General features: G+C 40.8%; 1 protein-coding gene across 2 annotated transcripts in view; it reads right to left on the bottom strand.

The window, feature by feature from the left end:
• Nucleotides 1-21747, bottom strand: part of psmb7 (proteasome 20S subunit beta 7) — a 101991-nt gene extending 80244 nt beyond the window's left edge. Inside the window, exons 1-3 of one of the 2 annotated variants that reach the window (XM_039762697.1) lie at nt 21622-21747; nt 6219-6312; nt 5623-5720 (exon numbers count right to left, since the gene is read on the bottom strand). In XM_039762697.1, the coding sequence (XP_039618631.1) occupies nt 5623-5720; nt 6219-6312; nt 21622-21683 (254 nt within the window). In that variant the 5' untranslated portion in view covers nt 21684-21747. The remainder of the gene's footprint in view (nt 1-5622; nt 5721-6218; nt 6313-21621) is intronic. The other variant, XM_039762698.1, reaches the window with a different exon arrangement.
• Between the last annotated feature and the right edge of the window lie 3682 nt (nt 21748-25429).

Genomic DNA, 25429 nt, shown 5'->3' with positions numbered 1-25429 from the left:
TTAATGTGCATAATATATTCATTGTCTTGCGGTTTACTTTTCAAATAGATAGATAGTATGGCGATCTTTATTTTATGCATATATATTCATTGTCTTGCGGTTTACTTTTCAAATAGATAGATAAGTATCTATCTATCTATCTATCTATTTGAAAAGTAAACCGCAAGACAATGAATATATTATGCACATTAAAGGTTCGCTTCCTGGGTCCTCCCTGCGTGGAGTTTGCATTTTCTCCCCGTGTCTGCGTGGGTTTCCTCCCACAGTCCAAAAACATGCAGGTTAGGTGCATTGGCAATCCTAAATTGTCCCTAGTGTGTACTTGGTGTATGGGTGTGCGGGTCCTGCGGTGGGCTGGCACCCTGCCTGGGATTTCTTCCTGCCTTGCACCATGTGTTGGCTGGGATTGGCTCCAGCAGACCCCAGTGACCCTGTGTTAGGATGTAGCGGGTTGGAAAATGACTGACTGATGACAATATTTTTCTTATGAAAAAGTAAATCGGACCCAGGGACGTCTAAAACATTGAGATTCATCAAAATCTTGAGGTCGAATTTTTGGAAGATTACAATACCCTCCTGATACTTCATATATGAGAAAGTAAAAATGACTTAATAAGTAAAAATCAACAACAATTTTATTTCAGATAATGATCGTATCTACCAGTTAGGGCAACAAGAGGCATGCTAATAGTTTACAGTCTGGTTCACAGCTAAGAACATCCTCTTCACTGGTGTGGCTACGGTAGGAAGGTAGAAATCTCCTTGAGCTGTGAGCTACATCCTTATTCAAGGTTTTGTTAAATAAGCATCACATAAGAGGAACTACTATAGGAAGGATGCAGTGAATGCTTATATATCACTCCTTTCTGCACACAACAAAGTGTTCAGAAAATGAAGAGGTCTGAATATCCTAATAATCATATTTAAAAAAAGCATAGAAAAAAAGGGTGTAATCTAATTTAATGTAACAAACAACTGCAATACTGCTATCTCCCGCAGTTCTTTTGCTGTATTGGTAATCCACATTCTTCCTATTAAGTAAATACATGCTCGGACCACTAGTGCTATCAGATTGCACCTTAGATTCATTGACCGCAATACCATTTCTGGGTAAGTCACTTGCTTTTATGGAGTTAGCATATGTTCCCAGGTACTCCAGTTTACCCCTTCGTTAGAAATGCATTGCTATGAAGTCAAATACTAGCCCTAAACTGGTACCTTGTGAGCAAGCACAAATATGCATGACAGCTTGCCTTGTGATGCACTGATGTCCCACTGACACACAAACTAATAATCTTTTTTCCCCTTCTCCACTGCTGTCAGAACAGACACCAGTACCAAGTGAAAATAGGAGTGGAAATATTAGGTCCAGTATACAGATAGAGTTAGAAAAAAACAATTTCAAAGAAAAGGCAGATATTGTGAAAAATGTTTAAAGTAAAGAAACCATCAGTACACGATTGTGTATTTACAATGCAATCGGTAGGACATACATGTAAATATACTTGTACGTTTAGGTCTGCCACTCTATCATGTTTATAGATCCATTTGCCAGTATCACTGATTTTTGGCTTTAAATAATTGGGGGAAAAAAAAAAAAAAAGTTTAATCAAGGGCGACAAGGTGGCACCCTCCCTGCGTGGAGTTCGCATGTTCTCCCTGTGTCTGTGTGGGTTTCCTCCGGGTACTCCGGTTTCCTCCCACAGTCCAAAGACATGCAGGTCAGGTGCACTGGCGATTCCGAATTGTCCCTAGTGTGTGCTTGGTGGGTGGGGGTGTGTGTGTGTGTGTGTGTGTATATATGCGCCCTGCCCGGAGTTTGTTTCCTGCCTTGCGCCCTGTGTTGGCTGGGATTGGCTCCAGCAGACCACCATGACCCCGTAGATAGGCTATAGTGGGTTGGATAATGGATGGATGGATGCTTAATCAATGAAGGGAAATTCAAAATTCTAACATAGTATCAACACCACAAGATCCAGTACAGACTATATAGCCCAATTAAGACAGATTATTTTTACACCAGGAGGTGGGGTAATTATTACCAGAGGACCTGTAATTTTAGTCTTGTCCGACCTGTTCATGTCAGTAACTTTTTACGGACTAAGCATTCCTGTCTCACTAAAAATTACTTTTACTCTCTATAAAAAGTCTAAAAAATTACCCCAGGTAAAATTAGGACTCTTTGAATCATGGTGTAAAATTGGATGGGATTAAAGATACAAAGGTCCGCTAGTAAAAATGACTTAACCCCACCTCCTGATGTAAAACAAATCCTGTCCACACTGGGCTTAAAAATGACAGAGTTCCTACAGTAATAATTACTTTACCCGACTTCCTTGTGTAAAACTAATCCCGTTAATACCCCTTAATTTACAAAAACTTAAAAGCTGCTTTTGCAACAAGACTTTACAAATCCAGTTTATCCACAGGTCACTTTGCCAGGCATCTAACATTTTCCGTTTGGAAATTGTTTGCATTTACCACTTACAGTAAGTATGAGAAGAAACAAGGTCAGACAATTTTCAAATCAGTGCCACCGTCTCCAACCCAGATAACATAGCTGGTCTCACTACCGTCCTGTAGACCTTCCCTTTCACTCTTGCTGATATCCATCTGTCTCAAATCACTCCTGACACTCTTCGCCAACCACTCCACCCTGCTCACACTCTCTTTTTTGCCTCTCTTCCACAATCCCTGTTACTCAGTACTGTTGATCCCAAGTATTTAAACTCATCCACCTTCACCAACTCTACTCCCTGCATCCTCGCCATTTCACTGACCTACGTCTCATTTACACACATGTATTTTGTCTTGGTGGTCCTACTGACCTTCATTCCTGTACTCTTATCTACATTGATGGATTAAAGGCCAGAAGTCCACGTGACTGTCATCATCAAGTCCTTCCATGATGTCATTTATGTTAGGTAGAATGCCTGGAGGGGGCTGGGTGGTCTCGTGGCCTTAGAACCCCTGCAGATTTTTTTTCAGCCGTCTGGAGTTTTTTTTTTTTTTGTTTATTCTGTCCTCCCTGGCCATCAGACCTTACTTTTATTTTATGTTAATTAGTGTTCCCTAATTTTAAATTATTTATTTTGTCTTTTTTCTCTTTCTTCATCATGTAAAGTACTTTGAGTTACATTGTTTGTATGAAAATGTGCTATATATGTTGTTGTTTTTGTTGTTGTAGAGCATATCTCCACCTTTCCAGGGTCTCCTCAACCTGCTCCCTACTATCGCTACAGATCACAATGTCATCAGCAAACATCACAGTCCACGGGAGCTCCTGTCTAATCTCGTCTGTCAACCTGTTCATCACGATTGCAAATAAGAAAGGGCTCAGAGCCGATCCCTGATGTAATCCCACCTCCAACTTGAATGCATCTGTCACTCCTACCGCAGACCCTACCTCTGTCACACTTTCCTTGTACATATCCTATACAACTCTTACGTACTTCTTTGCCACTCCCAACTTCCTCATACAATACCGCAGATACTCTCGAGGCACCCTGTCATGTGCTTTCTCCAGGTCCACAAAGACGCAATGCAACTGTTAAAGACTAAGGTGTATGGTGTAATAATATGTAATAATCTACATCAGTGATTCTTAAACCTTTTTTTTCCTCGCAATCATGCTCTTTTTAGCCTTTTCAAGACCCATAATTGCCACCACTAGTCATGGCGGTCCCTAATAGAGATTCACCAATGACATTCATCCGGACTCGTGTAACATATGGAGAATCACCAACCAACAGTCATCTTGAGTGGACAGCCCCTTTGGAGAATCTTCAGCCAGCAGACATCTCGGGAGGATCCTCCTTGGAGAATTGTTAACCAACAGTCAACTTTGGGGGGGTATCCCAATTCAAGAATCGGTAGAGCAGGTCAGAGGAATATTGTTTGCTTAAACTGCCTGCAGAAACCCATTGCTAGACACTTCAAAAAATTAATGCGACCCTTTAAAATTGAAAGTAATGGTGTCACCACTCTGCACAATCCAAAAAAAAGGCAACCTGTAACCAACAGTTTAACAAACTATCCACAAAACAATAAAACAGTAATGTCTATGTGTGTCCCCTGTCCCTTTGAGCAGTATGATTGGCCAGTTTGGCTTTGGTGACGTGATTAAAAGAGTAGTTGTAGACACATATGGAAGAGAAATGGCATAGGAGGCGCACTGAGGGAGTCGCCTTCAAAAGATGGGAAGTATTAAAGCTAAAAGGAGGCAAAGGAGGTGTCTTGAAAATAATGACTGAGTCTGAGAGGCAGGCTTTATGGGAATGCACTCAAGACAGGGAGCACCGGAGAAGAGAGTTTAATACATAAGGGAAAACAGAGGAAAAGGCTAGCTGAAGATCTGCATAGGGAAAGAGACAGAATCATTTAAAAATACCAGTAACGACGCACTGTGTATATTTAGCATTCGTTTGCTCAGAGGTTGATGTGCTTGCTGCTTCCTGAGCAGCTCTTCTCTCTACCCTAGCAGCCCGCTTCTTCTCTTTTTTCGTCAGCATCTTTTCAGGTTAAACCTGATTAAGTCAGTGTTTGTGTTGCAATTACTTAATATGTTTTCTTTAATTTTTCACTTAAGTGCCAATCTGCCTCAAGAATGATGGAATACTTTTTTTCCCCGAATAGTGTTGCAAATTTATTAACACTGCCTGAGCAAATGACTCATTACAGAAGATTAGGACTACTTTGACAAAACAAGCTATTCAACTTCAACAAAACTCACCAATCGTATTCATCGATTTCTCCAAAATAACATCAAGTCAAGTTTTGAAGATACCTAATGTCCCACTCTCTAGCATACTACTTGGTCTATGTGTTGATGATTCCATGGGTCAATGATTATCCATGTGAAGAAAAACTTTCTGACGTTGGAGCAGAACCTATCCTCAAGTAGCCCCTTGTGTATTCTGCCAGGAATAGATCGCAGAGCAGTGCTCGTTTTCTTTTCATCACTACCCATTTTCTTGATCTACATCTAAACATGCCATACCTCAGCAGGCAAGGAGGACTAATGATAATCCAGAAGCTCAGAACAAATGTTAGGGGCTCTCTTCTCTCAAACTGGAGTTACTTGCTGAGACTGCTGCTCAATGATGTGGTTTCCCACACCATGCTGTACCACTAATCACTATACAAGGAGTTAGAAACGTGAACAACTGCTAAAACCATGCACAAATAATATTCATAACAACAATAAAACCAAATTGGGTAATTTCAATGACAGTTTTTCTAAATTATTCTTACATACACTTTAAAGATTCCGGCAACAAATATAGCAATACTCTTGTATCTTCACCCCGATGGTTTTTTTTTTTTATCCTCACAGAGCAGCTGTGATTTCCCAGCTCTGTTCACTTAAACTGTATGGGATTGCTCAATAAAATGCTTGATTCATAAAATCCTACACCGACATCCACACCCTTAAATACAACAGTCAAGTATCACTGTAGTCTTAACCAAATTCAAAACATAAATCCATTTATTTATCCATTTTAAGCTCACAAAACTCAACTGAGGAACGCAGGGAAAAATTAAAAAGAATTCTAAACATAAAAAAGAATGACTCTTTTTGAAATTTCTCGAACACTATCCAAATAGAAGTTATGTACTTACTAGATGTTAGGAGAAATGTAGTGAATTTTGGCGCAGTTCTTGTCTGCAACCACCATTCCTTCAGTAGCTCGAGTGTCAGCACCAAGGACAACGCCATCCTAGTCAGATAACAACAATTAAAATGAACTTCTCATTCTAAACAGAAGCACTTCAGTGAAGAACTGGTTAATAGATACCTAAACTCTGGCACAACTTTGTGAATTAAAAATATTCAAGAAAAGTAAACATCACGCAATTCCCCTTTCATTCAGAGGTCGCCATTAATTTTTGTTAAAGACACAAGAAGCCAATTCTCTTGACTGATTCTTTATAATTAAGGTAGTCAGCAAATTATTTTACTTACCAACCATTTTAAAGTTGCAACAGGAACACATGGATAAAAAAAAATTAAATATAACATTTTTATTGTGGAAAATGTGGAGGAAGTGGGGAAAAAAGTGATAAAAGCAACCGAACAACTGAATAAAAGTAAGCCAATTAAATAATTTCATAGAAATATAACTTTTGCCACAAACATTTAAATAAATCTAAATAAACACTTATATAAATATAAAACGCAAAATAGGTAAAATGGGAAAATTAAACATTTTGCTTACCTTGTACACAACACCACAAATAGTGGTACCAGTTTTTCTGGCAGATGGTAGGTAGTGTCCTTGCTTGGAAAATTCCGACTCTAAAAGGGCATTTCTAAAATTTTAAAATGACAAGCAAAGACAGAAATCAAAACATGACTTAATTTTTGAAAAACATTTCACCACACAGACTTCTATTATACTTAATAGGGCATTTATTAAATATTCAACAGTTAAGGAGACATGGTTATAGGTGCACAATTTTTGTATTTATTGCCAATCTGGCTGCTGCCTCGCAGTAAGGAGACCAGGGTTCGCTTCCCAGGTCCTCCCTGATGGAGTCTGCATGTTCTCCCCGTGTCTGCGTGGGTTTACTCCCACAGTCCAAAGACATGTAGGTTAGGTGCACTGGCGATCCTAAATTGTCCCTAATGTGTGTTTGGTGTGTGCCATATGGTGGGCTGGCGCCCTGCCCGGGGTTTGTTCCTGCCTTGAGCCCTATGTTAGATGGGATTTTCTCCAGAAGACCTCCCGTGACCCTGTGTTAGGATATAGCGGGTTGGATAATGGACGGATGGATAATTAAAACTGAATTACAGATGATTATATTGAGCTGCCGCCCCATCCCCTAATTATTTCATGTCCTTCAAGTATTACACATCTATGATTAATAATTAATTAATGAGTTTAGTACAACTGAAGTACTTCTGTCAGTGGACAAAAAAATCTGATAAATACAATTTTCAATTTTGAACCCTTATCTTGGCATGTTCATGTTTTACCTATGCAATGGAATTGAATTAAAAGATATGTCATTATCATCTGAATACTGTATAAAGATTCAGAACTTGGTTATATTCATGAATGCTAAAAATATCAAGCAGATGTTTCGTCATTAATATAATAATAAGCATAAAGCACAACCCTGAATTGACAATACTGCACTCTGTTGTAAAGACAAAGACTCTGATCTGAATTGTATGACAATTCTAGAAAAGGGAAACTTTGGTGTTTTATTTTTGTCAGTTTCCAGGGTAAGGTACATCCCTTATATCAAACTTTTTAAGCATAATAGTCCTCCTTGGAAATTTCTGGCATGTATTTTATTCGCTTTTATCTGTAAATGAACAGTAGATTCACAGATACACTATACAGTTAATTCAGTATACTTTTGTATAGCACTTTTAACCAAGTAAAGACTCAAAACAAGTTTTCAGTTATGATGCAGTAACAAAACAAATTAAACCATACATAAAATGCATACAAGTACACAAACAGTTCTGCACAAAACTGAATCTACTTAACATAAAATTATGACATCTAGTATTATACTTGAGGGTCCACAGTCAGTTTTAACAGGCAAAGCCAAACTAAAAAGTCACTTCAACTTGCAAGGCTTCATTTACTTTATTTGCTGCAGGGCATCTGTAGGTTGTCACCTATTAGTTGTTCCCTGAAGGTGGTCCATTTGTAATATTCTGAGATTTCCTTGCTTTTCAGCTTTTGCTAACCTAAACTTTAAATTTAAACTTCAGGAGGTTTACTGTTTACCTTTTTAACATTTTAGGTCATTCATTGCATTTCAACTGATTACATATGAAACTAGAAAAAACTGAGGTGTTCTGGCTCTCCACCAGTACTGGGCATTACACAATAAAATGTTTAAAACTTTAAATTTAATATATATAATATATATATTTAATATACAGCTTGGATAATGGATGAATTAATAAAGCATCTATTTATCTATCTACCTATCTAAACGTACACACTCTGGAGGTCTAATATAAAGACAAAATTGTTGCATTCTTAAATTCCAAGGTTCTCTGCCCATAAGCAGGAGTAACTGTATGGCACTTCAGCAGAGGTGCAGGAAACCAAAAAAAGAAACAGGGGTACCAGATAGCCAGAAAATGTTCATAAAGATTGTCACAGTTTTATTTATATTATTGTATAATATATGTTATATTTATTTATATAATGATATTGTCCGTTATACCTGCCTTGCACTCTTCACCCTGCATTTTTTAACTTGCACTGCGCTTTTACTGCTCTTTAATTAATATTGTTTTTATCAGTATGCTGCTGCTGGAGTATGTGAATTTCCACTTGGGGATTAATAAAGTATCTATCTTTGCATAAATGACTAACCAACAGAGATGAAACATGAACAACTAATCATAATCTCTAATCTGTTTGGAGGTCACATCAACCGGCGCTAATCAAATATAATTTGAATTTATTCAAAACAAGGCTTTACTCAAAAGCAAAAAGCAACATTTGATTGTAAAAGAAGAGTATTTTTGCTCACTCTGATTCTGGTATTAAGCTAGATGTGCCATGTAAAGCTTCAGTATTCTACAGATCTCTTTTTCCACAAGTCTCTTCACAATTTTGAATGGTCAGCTTGTTATCTTCATTAGTAAAACCCTTTAACAACAGTTTTATTTTCCTATTACACTACTTTATCCTTTGATCTACAAGCGCACTCCGAGCAGTTTTTAACACTTCTCTGTTGTCCTAAAAATATCAACCTGTATCTGATTCTGTCCTGAAGAAGGGGCCCGAGTTTCTCCGAAAGCTTGCATATTGTTAATTTTTCTAGTTAGCCAATAAAAGGTGTCATTTTGCTTAACTTCTCACCTAATCCATAATGGCTAACACGTTACAATACCCTAGTACTACTGATGCTGTCCCATTCACTTTTCCAGCGTTCATCCTTTTAGCAGGCTGTGGGCCTTGGCAAATGCCACACGGTTTTTCAATTGTCTTTTGTTTAGTGCTGGCTTATGGGCACCGATTTGACCATGGAGGCCATTTCAAGACAGAATCTAACAAACTGTTCTGGTTGACACAGGGACTTCAGGTGACCAGGTCTCGTGGAGCTCTGCTGCAGTGGAAAATGGGCAGGCCTTGGATTTTCGAGCCAACAAACGGTCCTCTCGAGCAGTTGTCTTGCGGGTTCTTCCTGACCTGGGCCTGTCAAAAACGTCTCCAGTCTCTTCAAATCTTTTTTTTATCCTCTGAACTTGACGCTGAGACACATTGAAGATGTTTGCAAAATCAGCAGTGGATTTGGATTTCAGCCTCTTGATAATCAACACTTTAGTCTCAGGGTGAATCTTAGGCATGTTTGCAGAGGTCTAGTTGCAGTTGATGTGAAGGTCTAGTGTACTGGGGTTCTTTTTATACACACCTGAGACCTAACTGATCCATTATTAGTCACAGGTGAAGCTCATATGACAAGGCGACAACACTACTCTGCATGTTGAATGAGGCTTGCCCTATTTAAACCTCAGACATTTAGTTTGGTGTGCTCCTGACTGTTGAAGTGAGAGTGAGCACCATGGTGAGAACAAAAGAGCTGTCAGAGGACTTCAGAAAAGATTGTAGCAGCCTATGAGTCTGGGAAGGGATTTAAAAGATCTCAAAAGATTTTGAAATCAGCCATTCCACTGTCCGGAAGATAGTCTACAAGTGGAGGGCTTTCAAAACAACTGCCAACATGCCCAGGACTGGTCGCCCCAGCAAGTTCACCCCAAGAGCAGACCGCAAGATGCTAAAAGAGGTCTCCAAAACCCTAAAGTGTCATCTCGAGAACTACAGCAGGCTCTGGCTACTGTTGATGTAGAAGTACATGCCTCTACAATCAGAAAGAGACTGTACAAGTTTAACTTGCATGGGAGGTGTGCAAGGAGGAAACCTTTGCTTTCCAAGAGAAACATCGAGGCCAGACTGACATTTGCCAGAGATAAAGTTGACAAAGACCAGGACTTCTGGAATAATGTTCTTTGGACAGATGAGTCCAAAATTGAATTATTTGGACACAACAGCAGAGGACATGTTTGGCGTAAACCAAACACAGCATTCCAAGAAAAGAACCTCATACCAACTGTGAAGCATGGAGGTGGAAGTGTCATGGTTTGGGGCTGCTTTGCTGCAGCAGGACCTGGTCAGCTCACCATCATAGAATCCACGATGAATTCTACTGTGTATCAGAAGGTGCTTGAAGAACATGTGAGACCATCAGTTAGAAAATTAAAGCTGAAGCGGAACTGGACCATGCAACATGACAATGACCCAAAACATACTAGTAAATCAACCAAAGATTGGCTGAAAAGAAGAAATGGAGAGTCCTGGAATGGCCAAGTCAAAGTCCAGATTTGAATCCCATTGAGATGCTGTGGGGTGACTTGAAAAGGGCTGTACGTGCAAGAAACCCTCAAACATCTCACAGCTGAAAAAGTTCTGCATTGAGGAGTGGTATGTCTTGCCAAAATTGACTCAATGGGCTTTACCAAGCTGTGAATATTAGAATACTTTTGTCAGTTTCGTTTTGCACTGAAAAATTATTACAAAAGCTGATGGGATTAAAATGACCCATTTCTTGTAACAAAATCTTGATTAGAAATATATTTTAGCGGCACTTCAGGTCAATTTGTACACAAGCGAAGTCAGGGACTGTATACGTATATATATATATATATTGAAATAGTTTTACTGTGAAATAATGCATAGAGTACGCGACACGCGTTTCGCCCTAATTTTGGGGTCATCAGGCGTACATACTCAGTGCAACCCCTCTCGGGAATCGAACCTCGGACGTCAGCGCTAGAGGCGAAGCCTCTTCCATTGCGCCACGGCATGTGGTTTGTCTATTTGAGAGTATGTAGATCAGGGTATATACATACATATATATATATATATATATATATATATATATATACACACAGTAATACACACACCTCCTCGATCGGGGCTGCGTTCCAGAACCCCCCGCATAGACGAAAATCTGCGAAACCATATGTTTGTGTAGTTATTTTTATATATTTTAAGCCCTTATAAACATTCCCACACTGTTAACATTATTAGAGCCCTCTAGACATGAAATAACACCCTTTAGTCAAAAGTTTAAACTGCCCTCCATGACAAGACAGAGATGACAGTTCTTTCTCACAATTAAAAGAATGCAAATAGATCTTCTCTTCAAGAGCAGACAATTTCAGAGGGAGAGAGAGAGCGCTCGCAAAGAAAAGCAAACAATCAAAAAATCAATACGTGTGCTTTTAAGTTTGCCGGCATTTTTTAGAGGAGCGTCAGTATCTTCTAAGCAAACAGCCTCTGTGCAAACAGCCCCTCTGCTCACATCTCCTCCGTCAGGCGCAGAGAAAGTCAGAGAGAGAGAGAGCGATTAAAGCAAATCATCAAAAAATCAATACGTGTGCTTTTGTGCACATGCTCTGATTGGGTAGCTTCTAAGCCATCCGCCAATAGCGTCCCTTGTATGAAATCAACAGGGCAAACAAACTGAGGAAGCGTGTAGCATAAATTAAAAGACCCATTGTCCAGAAATCAGCGAACCAGCGAAAAATCCGTGATTTATATTTAGATGTGCTTACATTTAAAATCCGCGATAGAGTGAAACCTGAAAAGTCGGAGCGATATAGCTAGGATTACTGTATATATATATATATATATATATATATATATATATATATATATATACCGCTCGCAGTGGAGAAGTAGTGTGTTAAAGAAGTTATGAAAAAGAAAAGGGAACATTTTAAAAATAACGTAACATGATTGTCAATATACAGTAATTGTTTTGTGAGTGTTATGAGTGTTGCTGTCATCAAGGATTTGATTATCATTATTTCTTTCAATCAGGGTCGTATTTGTAGGATGTGTTGTGTTCAAGTTACATTCCGTGTTTGTCAATCGCTGTAAAGATAACAGGTTTCATTCATCGATTCGTTTCTAACTGCATCAATAAACAGCTTGTCTCCCTCTTTATCTGAGACCTGACACACTGCATGCACGGGTTTTTTTTACACTGTCTTCCTTTAGCGAGACATTGACTTTTTCCACCCCACGGCTATATTTAATGTTAGCTAAGACCCGGCACTTAAAAGTTTCTCTCGCAGTTTCGCTGAGTTTGTGCCAAACACCACCCTGACCATCTCATCTTCGTCTACATAAGCACAGTCCTTCACCCATGAATATTTAGCGGCAGTGTTTCCATTGGGATTGCCGCTGACGGACGGCCTTATATGGGTAGGCACTAAATTACGTGGGAGGCGTAACTCCGCCTCCCACGGCCATCGAGCAGATGTCTACTATAGTATATAGACGAAAAATAGGTTCCAGTTATGACCATTACGTGTAGAATTTCTAAATGAAACCTGCCCAACTTTTGTAAGTAAGCTGTAAGGAATGAGCCTGCCAAATTTCAGCCTTCTACCTACACAGGAAGGCAGTTTTGGTCTCCAGGCTACAAAAACGACATGGCAGCGCTAGAAAAGGCCCAGAGAAGAGCGGCCAGGCTGATTCCTGGGCTACAGGGGTTGAATGATGAGAAAAGATTAAAAGAGCTGAGCCTTTACAGTTTAAGCAAAAGAAGATTAAGAGGTGACCTGACTCCAATGTTATTTTAAAATGAGTTCATCAAGAACATGGGGACACAGTTGGAAACTTGTTAAGGGTAAATTTCACACCAACATTAGGAAGTTTTTCTTTACACAAAAGAACAATAGACACTTGGAATAAGCGACCAAGAAGGGACTTCAAAACTCGACTTAATGTTTTTTGGGAAGAAATAAGTGAAAAGGACTGGCAAGCTTTGTTGAGCCTGTTCTTGTCTACATTGGTCTAATTTTCTAATGCTCTTTTAATTCTCTCACTATTCTTACCTGTTTGCAGTCTTAATAACTAACCCGTATTCCTCCTAATCTTAAACCACTTTGCCTTTGCCCGTTGGGCACGACAGCAATATTCCTAACCCTGTCAACTCAACCCATGCAGTAACAATACAACTCATGATATGTTTATAGCACAGGACACCAGCTGACTGGTGCAAGCGGGACCCATGCAACTGTGCCACAAACGCTTCATAATTGTGAAAAAAAAAAAAAGGGAAAATAGAGCTTACAAGAATTTCAGCTCCTTTCTGATGGTTGTTTTTTATGGTTTGCTGTTCTGACAAGGATTACCTCATGTAACAGCCATCTCCTGAGATTTCCTTCATGTTCCTGAGACTCTGCTGGGAGAAAAGCAAACCTTATACTGATGGCATGTATGAATGTGTCATCCTGGTGGCGCTGGACCACAGTGCAACCTGAATCGGCTGCAGGAACCGCCTCATACTACCAGTAGTGACAAGGACAATAAGCAAATGTAAAACTAGAGAAGAATCAGTCAGGACGGACAAGGAGAGAGTAATTGTCTGTGGCCATCATTCCCTTTTTGTGGGTTGTCTTCCTGTTGCCTCTCCAGGTCACCAGTTGTCACTTTCATTTGTACCAAAGCAGGTGACGTTGTTTCACAATCGCTTGTGCTTCCTAACTGGGCAGATTGCTATCCCTGAAGCTTAATTGACTTGGTGATAGATTCGGATGATTTAATATTCCCTTAATTTTTTTCAGCTGTGTATTTTATGCAGATATTATATGTACCCAAAGTTGTATATGTCCTATTGTTCTTTTTGAAAGTCTGTAAAGGGCTATAAGGTCCTATATAAAAATGTAATACTGTTATTATTACTATTATTATTACAGTCCATCCATAACTTAAATGAGAACAGAATATAGAGCTTCATGATGCCCTATTTTCAATTCCCTTACATTAAGTTATTTATGTGCTCACTATATGTTTTTATATTCCATTCATCCATTATCAAACCCACTATATCCAAACTACAGGGTCACGGGGGTCTGCAGGAGCCAATCCCAGCCAACACAGGGCGCAAGGCAGGAAACAAACCCCAGGCAGGGCGCCAGCCCACCGCAGATATATTTTTATATTGATTGATATAATACTGTCAGTTGCACATATTGCAATGGATTGATGTTTACAGCATTGAGTATTTACTGTTTATTGTCTTTTATATAATTTTATTGCAGTTCAGCGACTAATTATTTCACTACATATTAGAACAATCCAGACAAGAATAGGCCTTTCAGCCTAACATGGCTTGCCAGCTCTATCCACTTAATTCTTCTAAAACAGCATTAAGTCAAGTTCTGAAGGTTTACAAAGCCCTACTGTCTACCACACTAGTTGGTCACTTATTCCATGTCACTATTTTCCTCTTTGTGGGGGTAGGGGTGGACATACTTTCTAATGTTTGTGAGAAATTTTCCCTTAACAAGTTTCCAAATGTGTCCCCATGTGCTTGCCAAACTCATTTTAAAGTCACCATCTCAACCCACTGGATTAATTCCCTTTATAATTTTATGCACTTCAGTCAGATCTCCTCTTAATTTCCTTTTGCTTAAACAGAAAAGGCTCAACTCTTTCAATCTTCCTCATAATTCATCCCAGGCAGTCCTGGAATCAGCCCACTAGCTCTTCTGAGGACCTTTTCTAACACTTTTATGTGGCCTGAAGACCAAAACCGCACACGGTACTCCAGTGGCGGCCTCATCAGTGCGTTATAAAGACCTGAGCAGACCCTCCTGTGGCTTGTACTTCACACATCAAGGTGCTATATAACCTGACATTCTGTTAGCCTTCTTAATGGCATCTGAACTTCTATCAGAAAGTTGACAGTGACGAGTCCAATACGACTCCTAAGTCCTTATCATAAGGTGTACTTTCAATTATCAGACCACACATTGTGTATTCAAACCTAACATTTTTACTTCCTACATGTAATACTTTATATTAAATTTCGTCTGACACAAATCTGCCCAGGCCCCTCTGTAATGATTTATTGGTTTCTAGATTATCTGCTGATCCACCTAGCTTGATATCATTACATTGATATACTAGGGGGCTTCACTCGCATACCCCCATGTTCGGTTTTCCGGATACACACTTGTAAGATTTTTTTTTCTTTGAATTGTTGCTATTTCATTAGTTTCACTTTTATTTCAGAACTTCTGTAAAAACAATATTTGGAATCTTTTGAGTCCCAATATGCTGAATCTTTTAAATGAAGTCAGTGAGACGTGTGTTTAATGACTTTGTACCCTAATTCAGGATAGGTTTCTCTGCTTGGAATTTCAGCACAGACAAAACGATCTTCATCATCAGCAGTTAATAATTTTTTTTTTGCAAAGTAACCAATAAATGCATGTGAGGTAAATTCAGTTTTGGAAATTCTCCGACTTAAACTTCAAAGCCTTACAATATTTACATACTTCTGACATATCACCTGTGTCCATATATTCGATCTCAATTCATCTTTTCATTATTTCTCCAAGTAATAATTTTGCTTTCTTCGCGCTAATGCGATGTTTACTTTCTTTGTTTTGACACTGTCGTTTTTTTCTGCTTTCATATTCTGTATCGCGCTCTGCATGTGTTTTGTGCCTACGTTTTTTTTTTTAGTCTTTTGAATACCAGTTTTCATTATCCCTAACCTGCTCTGCATGTGTGACGTTTTACTTTTTTTTGTACTCTTATATCTTTTATTTCTGACCTTGCTTTGTCCTGCTTTTTTTTCCCCAATGACACCTGGTCCATGGTGATTATTTTCCCTTTTCGAGTAATAATTTCCAGCACGGTGGCGCAGTGGGTAGCGCTGCTGCCTCGCAGTTAGGAGACCCGGGTTCGCTTCCCGGGTCCTCCCTGCGTGGAGTATGCATGTTCTCCCCGTGTCTGCATGGGTTTCCTCCCACAGTCCAAAGGGCGATTCTAAATTGGCTCTAATGTGTGGGTGTGTTTGTGTGTGTCCTGCAGTGGGTTGGCACCCTGCCCAGGATTGGTTCCTGCCTTGTGCCCTGTGTTGGCTGGGATTGGCTCCAGCAGACCCCCGTGACCCTGTGTTCGGATTCAGAGGGTTGGAGAATGGATGGATGGATGGATGGGCGATTCTAAATTGGCCCTAGTCTGTGGGTGTGTTTGTGTGTGTCCTGCGGTGGGTTGGCACCCTGCCCAGGATTGGTTCCTGCATTGTGCCCTGTGTTGGCTGGGATTGGCTCCAGCAGACCCCCGTGACCCTGTGTTCGGATTCAGCGGGTTGGAAAATGGATGGATGGGATGGAGTAATAATTTCTGTTTCTTTGTGCTACTGCGATCTTTACTTTCTTTTTTTTATACTTTCTAATTTTCCTACTTGCATATTCTTTAACTTTCTCCATGTGTATCGCACCAATGTTTTTTTTTAAGCCTTTTGAATTCCAGTGCTTTCATAATCTCTAACCTGCACTGCATGTGTATTGCGCCAACATTTGTGAACATGTTTATGAAGTTCTACTTTGTCTTATAATTTTGAGCCGGATTGGACGTGCTTCGTTTTCAATTACCACTTGTTCCGGGATGATAATTACTTTCCTTATTTTCAGAATTGGCACCTAGATTCTTCTTTTTCTTTTTCTCTCTAATGCTTTTGAGTCTCTTTACTCCACGCTGCTTTCTTCTTCGCTTAGTCGTCTACAATTCATTTATATAACATATTGTCCTTATACGCTTTATATGCGCTGAGAGCCCTGGATCTGTGTGTGCTCAAAGCCTCCTTTACACAACTGAGTGTTTTGCTGCCTCTGAGCTTATTTGATATTGATTGTAAGGAGGGCGTGTCTTGCAAGAATCTCATGTTCCACGTCACCGTGAGACGGTTCTGGGTCAATCTCTTGGCACAAAGTCTCATGTTAAAGGTCCCCGCGAGGCGCTCCATGGCCAATCTCTTTCATCTCATGGGTCTTTTAAGTGTCTTCCGTGATCTTCATGTGAAGATCACGTCTCGACGCCCTAGAGTTTCTGTCCAGGATTTTTTTTTTTTTTTATATATAATATAGAGACATACATACACACACACAGTCATGTAAGCGAGCCAGCTGCCGTGGTGAAACATCAGAGACGTCCAAGGTTCGATCCCGTAAGGGGAAGCAAATGTGCATACATCTGACAAGCCCCAATTAGGGCAAAACCCGTGTCATGTACCTGTGAGACACCATTCTTAAGATCAGACAATCCTGATATTGTTCCTTGCACCATTACCCTCTGCTTCCTGTATCTGAGCCAATTCTGCACCCATCTACACACTACGCTCTGAACTCCCACTTCTTTTAGTTTGATGCCCAACCTCTTGTGTAGCACCTTATGCACAGCTTTCTGAAAGCCAAGATAAATAACAACATATGGTCCACTTTCATTGTATCCTTTTGTTGCCTTCTCATAAAATTCTCTCATGTTAGTAAAACACGACCTCCCTCTTCTGAACCAATGCTAACTGTTCATTGAAACTGCTGTTCTTTCCATGTGTTGCTCATTCTTATCTTCTATACTAATAAAAGGCAAAGCCCTCACTGACTCACTCATCATTAATTCTCCAACTTCCCGTGTAGGTAGAAGGCTGAAATTTGGCAGGCTCATTCCCTACAGCTTACTTACAAAAGTTAAGCAGGTTTCATTTAAAAATGAAAAAACAGTCATAACGGTCGACAACGTCCACCATGTTAAACTTTCTTATTTATGGCCCCATCTTCATGAAATTTGGGAGGGGGCTTCCCTGCGCTAACCGAAACCGATGTACGTACTTATTTCGGTGGTATGATGCCACTGTCGGCTGCCATATTAAACTTTCCAACGAAAACGACGTGTCATGGTTGAGAGAGAGAGCTATCCTGACACCAAGAAATGACATGACTACGACTATAAACCACATTTTACTTCAAGAACTACCTTCACAACTGAAAACATATCAGTCTGTGCATTCAGTAGTAGAAGTGGAAGACGCGGTGCAATATCCGGTAGAGTTTCTCCACACTCTGAATCCTCCAGGCAATCCTGAGCATAATCTAATTTTGAAGTTTGGGGCACCAATAATGTTACTGAGAAACTTACAGCCACCGAAACTTTGTAACAGCAAGAGACTTCAGGTCACGTGTCTGCAAAAGAACCTAATTGAGGCAACTATTTTTACTGGCAGTGGCTCAGGGGAGAGAGTTTTTATTCCTGATCTCCCATTTCAATTCAAACGCCTCCAATTTCCAGTAAGGCTCTGCTTCGCAATGACAATTAATAAGTCTCAGGGACAGACCCTACTAAAGGTTGGCATTGATCTGAGGCAAGATTGCTTTTCACATGGCCAACTATATGTTACATGCTCAAGAGTAAGCTCAGCGCACAGCTTGGTCATATTACAACCGGAGGGCCGAACTGACAACGTGGTGTACAAAGAGATCCTTAACAAATAATTATTGGTATATCCCTCAGTTTAAAAAGGTTCGCTTTTCTTCTTAATAAAAGTTTTAAGGCAGTACTTCGCCGCTGCGAAGCGCGGGTATTTTGCTAGTCCTTAATAATTGCTTCCATTAAGCTTACTAGCCTATAGTTGCTTCAAACTTTGAATATTGTATGTGACAAATAAATTTGATTTAATTTAAATAGTACTGTCACGTGCATAGAGTGAAACTCTTACATGCATGTCCAGCCAACACACAACATGGCACCACTCTCTGGCAACATGAGAAAAGATTGATAAATAACACACGACATCTATTACTGCAATTGAAAGAACATCATTTCTTCAAATCTCAGCTTGGCATTTTTGAACCTAAATAAAAATGAAGGAGAACTATAGTGCTGTCAGGGATGCCAGGGGCCATGACCCGGCCGGGACGCCAGGAGGGACCGGAAGAGGGTCAGAGCCCGGCCTGGATCACGTGGGTTCGCCTTCGGGTTGCTTTGGGGCCACGGGTCAAGGGCATGGAAGCCTTTCCCTGTAGGGGCCCGTGGTCGCCGCCAGGAGGCGCCCCAATGCCTTGGGGACCTGTTAACCCAGCACTTCCGCCACACCAGGAAGTGCTGGGGGGAAGATTTATGATGGCGCCCGGAGAGCAGCCGGGAGGACAGCCGGCACTTCCGCCACGCTGGGGCGTGGCCAGAGGAGAAATGCCGGGAACACCAGGTGCTCATCCGGGTCATCTATAAAAGGGGCCGTCTCCATTCATTCGAGGCTGGAGTCGGGTGGAAGGAGGACGAAGCAGTGGAGAGTGGAGGCGGCCCGAAGAAAGGCATTGTGGCCAGGACTTTGAGGACTGTTTGGGGTATTGTGCACTAAACTGGGTCTGAGTGACCAAATAGACTGGGGTCTTTGTGACCATAATTTGTACATATTGTAAATAAACGTGTGGTGGTTTGTGCAAAACAAGATGTCTGCCTGTCTGTGCCCGGGTGCCGTTGACAGTGCTTAAATGGTCTCTTCAAAACAAAGTTGTGTTTTTATGTTTGTTCACGTCGTTCAAGAACTAACCAATTCATAAAGCTCTTGCTCCATAAATCACAAAACGTTTCTCTGCTTTGATGAGGATTTCGGATGTCCAACACCCAGTCTGCATGTTCCCCCATGTCTGTGTTCATTTTTATCTAAGTAAAGTACGACTCTGACTCTGTCGATACACTAACACAATGTCTTACTGGTATTTCTGAATGGATGAATAGTAATTTTCTCAAACTAAATAAAGAGAAAACTGAAATTTTAGTAATTGGCAATAATGGTTTCAGTGAGGTTATCAGAAATAAACTAGATGCACTAGGATTAAAAGTTAAGACGGAAGTAAAAAATTTAGGGGTAACCGTTGACTGTAACCTGAATTTTAAATCACATATTCATCAGACCACTAGGACAGCATTTTTTCACTTAAGAAACATAGCAAAAGTTAGACCTCTTATATCATTGAAAGATGCTGAGAAATTAATTCACGCTTTTGTTTTCAGTCGACTAGATTACTGTAACGCACTCCTCTCAGGACTACCCAAAAAAGACATCAATCACTTGCAACGAGTGCAGAATGCAGCTGCTAGAATCCTAACTAGGAAAAGAAAATCCGAACACATTTCTCCAGTTTTGATGTCACTACACTGGTTGCCTGTGTCATTCAGGATTGACTTTAAAATACTGCTTATGGTTTATAAAGCCTTAAATAATCTTGCTCCATCTTATATAACAGAATGCCTGACACGTTATATTACAAATCCTCAAATGAGTGTCTCCTTAGAATTCCAAAAGCTAAACTTAAAAGAAGTGGTGAGGCGGGCGGCCTTCTGCTGTTATGCACCTAAAATCTGGAATAGCCTGCCAATAGGAATTTGCCAGGCTAATACAGTAGAGCACTTTAAAACACTGCTGAAAACATATTACTTTAACATGACCTTTTTATAACTTCAATTTAATTTAATCCTGATACTCTGTATGTTCAATTCTTCATAATAACTATTCACAGTGGCTCCAAAATCCATACTGACCCCAACTTTCTCTTCTGTTTCTTTTTCCGGTTTCTTTGTGGTGGCGGCCTGCGCCGCCACCACCACCTACTCAAAGCATCAGGATGCACCAACATTGATGGACTGAAAGCCAGAAGTCTACCTGACCATCATCATCAGGTCCTTCCATGAAAACCCTAAATACAAAGAGGACTGTTTCATTTATGTTAGGTAGATTGCCCAGAGGGGACTGGGCGGTCTCGTGGTCTGGAACCCCTACAGATTTTATTTTTTCTCCAGCCTTTGGAGTTTTTTTTTTGTTTTTTCTGTCCACCCTGGCCATCGGACCTTACTTATTCTATGTTAATTAATGTTGACCTATGTTTATTTTTTATTGTGTCTTCTATTTCTCTATTCATTTTGTAAAGCACTGTGAGCTACATTGTTTTGTATGAATATGTGCTATATAAATAAATGTTGATTGATTAAGTACCCGTCCGACTTCATCAAGTTCTGATACGCGGTTCAGAAAAGTGAACCATGCGAACAGCAGAAAAACTTTACACCTTCGTTTGACAGAACGATGGAGAGCTTGTACATCTCACTTAAACATTCAATTGTAGCTTCACCCGCTCGCCCTGGTTCAAAAAATGATCAGCTCTCCTCCGACAACGTTTTCTACCACGGCCAGTGTCTCGTGCGGCTGAATCAATGCCAAAACTAAACGTTATACATATCATTACGTCAGATTGGAGTTTAGACTGATAAATAAAGCCTTACAAATATGCACGTCGGAAACGACACTAATTGAATTCTTGTGCTCGCTTTAATACATACACGGTACTAAACATTTAGCACTTTTCAAGTCACTTTTTAAATTTGAATGAAACAACATCAGCCTGCGGTGTGGCCTGTTGCACAGTAAAAGTACACGCGAACTGATTACCCACGGAAATTCAGCATTTTCCTTAAATAAAGTCTATCAAACACACACTAGTAACGTTTTACTTATAGAAGATATAATTTCATTAAGCAGATCCACATACAATTAATCTTCACTTTAATTTAAAAAAGTAAGCTAAAGGAAAAAAAAATAAATACAGGAATTTTCCTGAGTCATTCCACTCCTGGCCTCAAGATAGAATTAGCAGCGGTGCGCTGTATGTGGCGACTCGTGGCTTCCCTGTCCCTTTTTTCTCTTTTATTTTCACTTCTCATAATAGCACCACTCATGCCTATGCCAATTATTTTATACCGGTTTCTGAGCGTCTCTTACCTCTTACAATTTTCGAAACTGAAACCGCCGCACGACTGCTGGCACACTGACAGGGACGCCATCTTTCCGCGCACAATGAGTTTCACGTGCACGCTCGCGTCCGAAGACCCGGCAATGCCGCTTGTGCGCGCAACCCTTCCACTTCCGGGATCTGTTGAACAGCGCCGTAGGAGCGGGGTGGACTTAGGATCTCTCGATGCTTCGTTATAAGATCTCAAAGGCAGCCGTTTAACTGGACAGACAGTCCTGCCTCAGAGAAAAAATGGTGAAAAGAAAAGAAAAGAAAAGAAAAGAAACAGGATATGGACGAAGAAGATGGAAATTAGCGCAAATAGCAATAAATATATTATAGCAAGATGCACAGGACAAGAAGATATGGAAAAAGATAATCAGATGTCGCAAACCCTTATGGCAGCCGAAGGAAGAACAAAAAGAAGAAGCAATAAATATAAGGCGGCCGAGTGGTTTGTACCTTAGGCTCCTGGGTTCAAATGCCTTCTTCGAAGCCGTCAGTGGGATGTCTTCACAATCTTGTCGCGTTTTCTAGGGTTTTCTCCCACAATCCGGAGACCTGTAGAGTGAATAAAAATAAATCTGGTAAACTGGTCCGTTGTGGGTGTGCGTGCGTGCGTGCCCGCCCAGTGTGACCGTGGCACACTTTTCAAATTGAATACTGTATGTATGAAGAAAAAATAACCCAGCCACAGAGGGCACACAAACCAGTGCCAGTCCCAAGCCTGGATAATTTGGCAGTATTATGTCAGGAAGTGCATCCGGTGTAAAATTTTGCCAGATCAATATGTGGATAACAATACAGATTTCCACACTGGATTGGTCAACACCTGGGTTAACAATGGCCGCCACCATTACTGTTAGCCAACAGGGTACTGGGGAAAATTAGGCTACTGTTGGCCGAAGGAGGAAAAGAGGAAGGCAGGAGTAGAGGAGGGAGGTTAGGAGAGTGGAAGTGAGGGTGGGAACTTTGAATGTTGGCAGTATGACTGATAAAGGTATTTCGATGATATGATGGAGTGAAGGAAGGTTGATATATTGTGCGTGCCAGAGACCAGTTGGAAGGGGTGTAAGGCCAGGTGTATCGAAGGCTATTTCAAATTGTTCTACCATGAAGTGTATGGGTAAAGAAATGGGGTAGGGGATATCCTGAAGGAACAGTATGTCAGAAGTGTTACGGAGGCAAAAAGAGTGTCAGAAAGTTGATTATGAGGGTGGAAACTGAAGGTATGATGGTGAACGTTGTTAGTGTGTATGCCTTGTGAGTTGGGTGTGCGATGGATGAGAAAGAAGATTTCTGGAGTGAGCTGGATGAAGTGATGGTATGTACTCAAGGGAGAGAGAGTGGTGATTGGAGCAGATTTCAATGGAACAGAGGAGACGAGGAGGTGATGGGTAACTATGGTGCAAGGGGAGGAATGAAGAAGGACAGATGGTAGCGGATTTTGTAAAAAGGATGGACATGGCTGTGGTGAATACATATTCACGAAGAGAGAGGAACACGGGGTGACGTCCAAGAGTGCAGGAAGATGCACACAGGTGGATTATACTGTATTATATGCAGGAGGGTCAATCTGAAAGAGATTGGAGACTGCAGAGTTGTAGCAGGGGAAAGTGTAGATAAGGCAGCATAGGATGGTGGTCTGTAGGATGACTCTGGAGATTAAGAAGAGGAGGAGAGTAAGGGCAGGGTCAAGGATCAAATGGTGGAAGTTGAAAAAAGGAAGACTGCAAGGTGGAGTTCAGGGAGGAGGTAAGGCAGGCAGTAGGTGGCAATGAAGAGTTACCAGATAGCAGGGTAAGTACAGCAGAAGTGGAAAGTGAGACAGCTAGAAGGGTGCTTTGTGTGACATCTGGACAGAGAAAGGAGGACAAGGAAATCTGGTGGTGGAATGGGGAAGCTCAGCAGAGTATACAGAAGAAGAGGTTAGCAAAGAAGAAGTGGGATAGTCAAAGGGATGAAGAAAGTAGACAAGAGTACAAAAAGATAAGGTGTAAGGTGAAGATAAGGCGTATAATGAGTTGTGTGAGAGGTTGGACACTAAGGAGGGAGAAAAAGACCTGTACCGATTGGCTAGACAGAGGGACAGACCTGGGAAAGATGTGCAGTAGGTTAGGGGGATAAAGGATAAAGATGGAAGCGTACTCACAAGCGAGGAGAGTGTGTTGCGCAGATGGAAAGAGCACTTTGAGAAGTTGATGAATGAAGAGAAAGAGAGAGAGAGAGAAGGTTGGATAATGTGGAGATAGTGAATCAGGAAGTGAAATGGGTTAGCATGGAGGAAGTAAGGAAAGCTATGAAAAATGGGAAGACTGTTGGTCCAGATAACGTACCTGTGGAAGCAAGGAGGTGTTTAGGAGAGATGGCAGTGGAGTTTTTAACCAGATTGCTTAATGCAATCATGGAAAGTGAGAGGATGCCTGGTACCGATTTTTTGGAATAAGGGTGCTGTGCAGAACTGTAGTAACTACAGAGATATAAAATTGATGAGCCACAGCATGAAGTTTTGGGAAAGAGTAGTGGAAGCTCTAGTAAGAAGAAAGGTGATGATTAGTGAGTAGCACTATGGTTTCATGCTGGGAAAGAGCACCACACATGCAATATTTGCTCTAAGGGTGTTGATGGAAAAATATTGAAAAGGCCAGAAGGAGCTGAATTGTGTCTTTGTGGACCTGGAGAAAGCATATGACAGGGTGCCTAGAGAGGAGTTGTGGTATTATATGAGGAAGTCAGGAGTGGCAGAGAAGTATGTAAGAGTTGCACAGGATATGTATGAGGGAAGTGTGACCGTGGTGAGGTCTGCTGTAGGAGTGACAGATACATTTAAGGTTTAGGTGGGATTAAACTGGGGTTCGGCTCTGAGCTCTTTTTTATTTGCAGTGGTGATGGACAGGTTGATAGACGAGATTAGACAGGAGTCCCTATGCACTATGATGTTTGTGTATGACATCGTGATCTTTAAAGAGTGTAGGGAACAGGTTGAGGAGGCCCTGGGGAAGTGGCTCTAGAAAGGAGAGGAGAGGAGTGAAGGTTAGTATGGCCAAGATAGAATACATGTGAGTGAATGAGAGGAAGGTCAGATGAATGGTGAGGATGCAGGGAGTAGAGTTGGCGAAGGTGAATGAGTTTAAATACCTGGAATAAGCAGTACAGAGTAACAAGGAGTGTGGAAGAGAGGGGAAGAAGAGACTGCAGGCAGGGTGGAGTGGGTGGAAAAGAGTGTCAGGAGTGATTTGTGACAGATGGGGTATCAGCAAGAGCGAAAGGGAAGGTCTACAAAATGGTAATGGGACCAGCTATGTTGTATGGTTTAGAGTCGATGGCACTGATGAATAGATAGGAGGCGAAGTTGAAGATGATAAGATTTTCGCTCGGAGTAACGAGGGTAGACAGAATTAGGAGTGAGTATTTTAGAGGGACAACATAGGTACGACAGTTCAGTGACCGATTGAGAGAGGCGCAATTTCAGATGGTTTGGACACATGCAAAAGAGAGATGCCGGGTATGTCGGGAAAAGAATGGTGAGGATGGAACTGCCAGGCAAGTGGAAAAGAGGAAGACCAAAAAGGAGGGAGAACACAAAGGCAGTCAGTGTGGTAGAAAATTATGTAAAAGTGAGGGATAGATGGAGACGAATGATCAGCTGTGGCGACTCGTAAATGGGAGCAGTGGAGAGAAGAAGACTTTTTGAAGTTTTTGAAATTGTGATTTATACTTCTACAGTTAAAATTTTAAATCCACCAAAAATACTAATTCACTGCATTACTTACTCTGAGGCAACATTAAAACGTGGGA

This window comes from Polypterus senegalus, chromosome 9 (assembly GCF_016835505.1).
Source record: "Polypterus senegalus isolate Bchr_013 chromosome 9, ASM1683550v1, whole genome shotgun sequence".
In the NCBI taxonomy this organism is placed as follows: Eukaryota; Metazoa; Chordata; class Cladistia; order Polypteriformes; family Polypteridae; genus Polypterus; species Polypterus senegalus.
Note: the sequence above shows the minus strand (reverse complement) of the source record. Positions and strands in the feature narration are given on the sequence as shown.